The sequence below is a fragment of the Sinocyclocheilus rhinocerous genome, unplaced genomic scaffold, assembly GCF_001515625.1.
Source record: "Sinocyclocheilus rhinocerous isolate Xijiao unplaced genomic scaffold, SAMN03320098_v1.1 scaffold752, whole genome shotgun sequence".
NCBI classification, from domain to species: domain Eukaryota; kingdom Metazoa; phylum Chordata; class Actinopteri; order Cypriniformes; family Cyprinidae; genus Sinocyclocheilus; species Sinocyclocheilus rhinocerous.
In genome coordinates this window covers 302,573-309,099 of record NW_015639777.1, presented here as the reverse complement: position 1 = coordinate 309,099, position 6,527 = coordinate 302,573, and the positions used below count along the sequence as shown (strand labels likewise).

Genomic DNA, 6,527 nt, shown 5'->3' with positions numbered 1-6,527 from the left:
CCCCAAAATTCTCTATCTAGTTGCAATTATAAACAAGATCAAAACACGCATTCTGTTTTTTTTTTTTTTTTGGTCGTGGTTCTGTGAAATCTTTCCTGATTTTAGTAGGTAATATAAAAACAACTTTTATATTGTTAGCAATATTTCAAGATGAATATTTACTGGAGTGAAGCAACTTAATGAACATCAAATATGATACATCAGGCTTTTGAGGAACATTTATTTGTACATCTCCCAATCATCAATGTAGTGCATTGCACTGTATGTTTTGCCCTCCCACAATAAAAACTACAGAGCTTTGATCATAAAAAATAAGCATTTAAATATCCTCTTACTGAGACTTATTAGTATTATATTATTGAAATATTATTATTATTGATCTAATGTTTCTGTGCATTTTATGTAAGCAGTCTGCTACACTGTTATAAAGATCTCATTGATTTTTATTACAATTACATGGCATCAGAATTTTTATCTTACTTTTTGGCCATTGTCACTGCACCAAATTGCATATTTTTTGCTCAGTTTGGGCCTCTGAATAAACTTTTTTTCCCCTCTTTGAGTATGAGCACCATATTCTCCAATATCATCTCCTATATGAGCCATAAAAGTATCAAATGTGATACTCAACAGAAAAACATATGCAATTGTTTTTGTCTAAAGCTTCAGTAAACTGATTAATTTTTTTTTAATTCTATATTTCTGACTATTATTATTGCATACACATGTCAGGCTTTACAGGGTTAAACTGTAGGAACCAATGGTGTCTTAGTGGTCTATCAGAACAGAGCATTATTGCTTATTACAAAACTAAAATGTTTTCAGAAGTCTGTTTCCAGTGATCATAACATCAGAGAGTCACTCCGGACAAAGTATTTTAGTTGTGTGAGGTAAGAAAGAATGTGATAAACACGATAAACACAAGACGTGCATTATCGCCCTATCAAAAAATACAACCCGAATAAGCACCTAACACTATAACCAAGTTAACAAAAAAAGTGTTTATGTCCATTCATGCCTCATAGGCTCTCAGAAGTAAGGCTCTCAGGACTTCCTGAGGAGGTGGCTGTAGTGTTCCCGGCTGCCCAGCAGTCAGGCTAACCTAAAGCAAACATTTGACAAAGCATTTCATCCGTTAAGTTGTGCACAGTTATAGCAACGTGAGAGGGGGTGGACTGTTCTCACAGCTGAGGCAGGACATGTGATTTTAGCACACTCAGCCAAACCTAACACACTAACAAAAGAGCAACAAAGAGCCTGATGAAAACCTATAAAAACATCCTAGCAATTGCTAAGGGTTGCAACCTTAAAAGTTATGAAAATTAGTGAGGGTGGAGAACACAAATGCATGAAAATAGTAATAATAACAGTTCTGTCATGATAACTCTCGGAGGGATTGGCATGGTAATGTACATGACAATGTTAATGTATTTGGTCTTGGCGGAATAGATCTGCTACGCTGCTGCTGCTGCTGCGGCAGATCAAGTACAGAGACTTGCTACTGCCAATACATCCACAACATGCTGCGGTAAGCATTTAAGAAATACTGCTGCTGCATATATAACACATATGAATAACCACCATAGCATACATGAATCACCCCGTAGCAGATCTATACAGGTGGAGCTAGGGAAGGTGGAGGGTTTCTGAAATGCGCTGCAAACTGCTACAGAAAACAAAAGCCAGGTATCTGAATATTGAGCAGTAAGCTCATTGGCTACCGATATACAGGAGAGAACCAATCAGCTGCCATGTGACAATGATGTTGCCAGGTCACATTGAGCTAGACCTATCGGACTGCGCCATCTAGAGTTTCATGCTGCAGTAACATTCTACTATCTACACTTATTTTGTTTCCATATTTATATTGTTTGTTTTCTTACATGTTTGAAAATCTGCTTTATTTCCATACTTATGTTTCTTTATTATTTATCCAAATCTGTTTTGTGTCCATATCTATAGTGTTTTTCGGTAATACTTTAGTATTAGCATGCCTATTATTAACATATTTGCTGTTTATTAGTACTTATAAAGCGCATATTCTGCATGACCATATTCTACATCCCTAATCCTACCCAATACCTAAACTTAACAACTTCATTACTAACTATTAATAAGCAGCAAATTAGGAGTTTATTGAGTCATAGTTAGTTAGTAAAAGTCATAGTTAATGGTTTATTGATAGCAAGAATTGGACCTTAAAATAAAGTGTGACCTGTTTTTCTTAATTGTTTATCTAGAACTGTTTCATTTCTATATCTACTATATCACGTTTTTTTCTTAATTGTTTATGTAAATGTTTTCATACAAACTAAACAAAAATGAATATAATAAAAATAATCAAATAAATAGCACACTGTTGCTTTTAATACTAATAAATTTAACTGCCTTATTCATGAAATTAAATTCTGAGTAATTTGGGTGTAAATTGGACCCAAAAACTATCCCTTGGATTTGCGAACGCTTCATAAACTTTAGATTTGATATTTAAACATGCGTATGTTAATGAATTCCAATTATTGGTAAATAGAGTGCTGTGCAAGATCATTAAAAAAAATCAATAAATTATTTTTAGTTTATCAATGAAATTTATTTTCGCTTTTAACTCAATGGTTAACCAATTAATTGTATTATACTGTATATTATCAATATGGTGCTTATCACATGCTGTGTGGTATCGGCGTTTGGTATCGGGGCATTTTAACGAGTACGAGTACAGGAGACCAGTATCGGGCCCGATACCGATACCAGTATCGGTGCATCCCTAGTAAATAGTGTTATCAAAATGCAATGTCATCAGTTTGCCTAAAAAAAAAACAATTTTGATGCTTTATGCCCAATTTAAGCACAGTTGGGAGCAAGTAACAATTTCATAAATATGAAGATTTACATCTGAATGGCTTTACGAACGATTTAAACACACACACACACACAAATGTATTCTGCCTGTGTTTCAGGAATGATACCCAAAGTGTGCTTTAAGTTTCACAAGGGCAAGCACCACTTAAATTTTCCCTGAAAAATCTAAAAATCTAGTTTGAAGTCATTAAACCTAATGACTTAAAGATTAAAGATGTTTTTTATATATATATATTTTTTTTTTCAAACATAAATGTATATCAACTACTGGTCTATTAAATCATTATTACTGTTTAATGACTTATTAATGAAAGTTAAAAGTGTTACCAGATTTATATCCTTCAAATTTGAGAAAGAACATTCTCTATGAATTCCCAGTATATGAAAGCACTACACTGGTCATTTGAATGAGGACACACTGCAAGAAGATAATTGCTGTGGACTCTTCCTATTGGCTGAACAGCAGTTACATTTAGATATGGATGGGCAGATGGCAGAAGAGACCATAGAGATGAAAAATCAGTGATTGATGCCATGCCGTTTTCTTGTGAAACTCTCTGCCTTTGAAACCTACTGAGGGTGATTAACATGTCTGCCAGGGTCACGTACACACACACACACACACACACACACACACGTGATGTGATGTTAAGTATCTGCGCATGACTGTTCTCCTGTGGCATTATATACCCTTCAAGCATATATTGACATGACTATTATATGACAACAGAAAATTCATTCTTGCATGACTAAGTGAGTCAGGGTACGTGTACAAACGCACATCATTTAAATGATGTAACACACATCAAGCTACACTGTTATAACGCCTCAGGTGGTGACACATATTACTGCTGGACCACTGGACACAGCCTTACCATGCAGTTCATTGCAAAGTGTTTGTGCTGGGTCTGCAGCTCGAGCACATGCTGATGGTTGGGTCCTATCTCTGTGTAGGTTGTCAGGAACAGGCCTTTATTATGGACGATCCAATCGAACATCTGTTGAGAGGAAAAATGGAAGGCATGGACTATGAAATGCTGTTTTTATGTTATTCTTCAACTTCACTCTCATAAAGAAACAGCATTGTACTAACGTTTTTGTGCACCCTCAAAACATGACTAGTGAAGTGTTAAAGGATTTGCTCCTGATTTTGAAACTTCACATGACTAGTGAAGTTTCAAAGGATTCCATAAAGTCTTGCTAATCTTTGGTATTATTTGTTGACTTTTATATCAAATGATTTTGTTGTATTTTTGTATTATTTATTTACATTTTTAAGAAATTCTGACTATTAAATGGACTATTTAAAAACAAAAAAAAATAGCTAGAATAGTATATAAATAGTAATTGGCTTTCCCTGTAATGCTTGTATATCCCTATAAAAGACTGGTACAAAATATTTAACTTACTTTTCAGACACTGTTCAAATGTTTGGGGTCAATACGATTTTTTGTTACTTGTTAAAGGATTTGCTCCTGATTTTGAAACTTCACATGACTAGTGAAGTTTCAAAGGATTCCATAAAGTCTTGCTAATCTTTGGTATTATTTGTTGACTTTTATATCAAATGATTTTGTTGTATTTTTGTATTATTTATTTACATTTTTAAGAAATTCTGACTATTAAATGGACTATTTAAAAACAAAAAAAAATAGCTAGAATAGTATATAAATAGTAATTGGCTTTCCCTGTAATGCTTGTATATCCCTATAAAAGACTGGTACAAAATATTTAACTTACTTTTCAGACACTGTTCAAATGTTTGGGGTCAATACGATTTTTTGTTACTATATATATATATATATATATATATATATATATATATGCGCCCCACAACTTGGTAGCATGCAAATACATGAACACACTAATCATTTAGTATCACGTTGTACTGTTGGAGTGTATTTTTGTTAGGATTTTAAAGACAAAACGTTTATAACATTACACAAAGTTAAATAAATTATAAATAAGAAGTATCTTTATAGGTTATATCTTCCATATTATGTTATGGTCCTAGTCCTATGTTATACGTAAAACTATCCAGTTTTCTCCCTATTAAACTTCACATATAATAATGCATGTTCATACCTTCTCTGCATCCTGCTGAAAGAGTCTCAGCTGGAAGCACTGATCCAGTTTGACTTTGCGCATGTGCCAGGATTGGTGCAGATGTTGTCGTGTGGCGTGGAGTTTATCCAGAAGTGCCTGGACTTTTGGAGCTAATCCCTGGATATCTCCTCTGCCTTTTTCCCCACACTGGATTCGTTGAAGCAGGCGTTGACCCTCAGCATCTAACTCCTCCACAGGAGCTTTAGTAACCTTTTTCTTCAGGGAGGCGTGTTCCTCCATAGCACGCCGAGACCCGTCCAGGTCTGACGGCAGCTCCCGCTGGGACACCAAGTCCTGGAGCTCTTCCAAACGGGAAAGGATGCGAGCTGCATTGCTCGTGAAGTCTTCAAAGGCCACTCGAACTTCGATCCACTCCTCGTGGTCATAATCCAGACTGCCCTCGAAGTCTGGAGTCAGCTGGGAAGGATCAACCACTTTGGTCAAACCCTCAAGGGACACCATGATGGTCTGAAAAGATGAAAGTAGGACACTTAGGTTCATATTCTGAATGTATCAGATTTTTAGATTTCATCTATTTAACATTTCTCATTTTCATCTAGTTTAACTTCATCCTAACTGAAATTGAACCCCATGGAACACTTTACCTATCTACATATGCAGTAACTCTGTATGGCACAGAAACAGTGCTCCAGATTAAAAGACTTAACTTGCAATTGATTTTTTTTTAGCTTTTGAAGAAAGTCTATAGAGTGTCTCTTTAATGCCCTTAAATGCTGCCACTATTATTTATATACAATTATATTATTTACTAATATTTTGAATTGCAATTATTTTATATTTTCAATTTTCATTTTCATTTTAGTTTATAAATATACATATAAAGGCCAATTCACAACGCACAGACAAACACCAACAAACATGTGTGTTGGGTTTTGTCTGATCAGTGTGTTACCCCTGTCGGCGTCTGTTGGCATTGGTCGGGGTTTATTTTTTCTCCTGAGTGAACATGTTCAGTCAGCATTTGTCAATGTCTGTTGGGGCAGTGTGAACATGACAGTCATGTTTCATAAAATTCTAACTAACTAATTAAATCTAACCGTCAGCTTGTTTGTTGGTGTTTGTCTGTGCGGTGTGAATTGGCCTTAAGACATATAAGTATGTCCAACTTTATCCATATACATAATCTCATAGGGCATATATATTATACAGTAAATCTCAAATGCTTGATTGCTTGTATCATCACAAAATGTATACTATATTATTACATGGCTCTAATCAGCTAAATGTGACTATAAGGCATGAAAATATTAAGATACCATAAATATTAACATCAGGATTTTCTGTAAAGCTACTTTGAAAGAACGTGTATTGTGAAAAGCGTTTATTAGTACTTATTCCATGGTCTGTCTGAATACTGGATTCTGATTGGCTGGCAGGTATGCAGTAAAACCGTTTAATGCACAGGTAGTTCCAAGTCAGTTTAATCACTGTTCTATATTAATGTGCTGCTTTAATTGATGCACCACTCATCAATTCATCATTGAATCACTCATCATTGATGCATCACTCGCACACACACACACACACACACAGAGAGAGAG

At 34.9% G+C, this 6,527-nt stretch overlaps 1 protein-coding gene across 1 annotated transcript in view; it reads right to left on the bottom strand.

The window, feature by feature from the left end:
• LOC107751902 (triple functional domain protein-like) overlaps window positions 1-6,527 on the bottom strand; it is a 162,369-nt gene that overhangs the window by 77,721 nt on the left and 78,121 nt on the right. The window contains exons 6-7 of the mRNA XM_016567674.1: window positions 4,945-5,433; window positions 3,735-3,857 (exon numbers count right to left, since the gene is read on the bottom strand). Of these exons, the coding sequence (XP_016423160.1) occupies window positions 3,735-3,857; window positions 4,945-5,433 (612 nt within the window). The remainder of the gene's footprint in view (window positions 1-3,734; window positions 3,858-4,944; window positions 5,434-6,527) is intronic.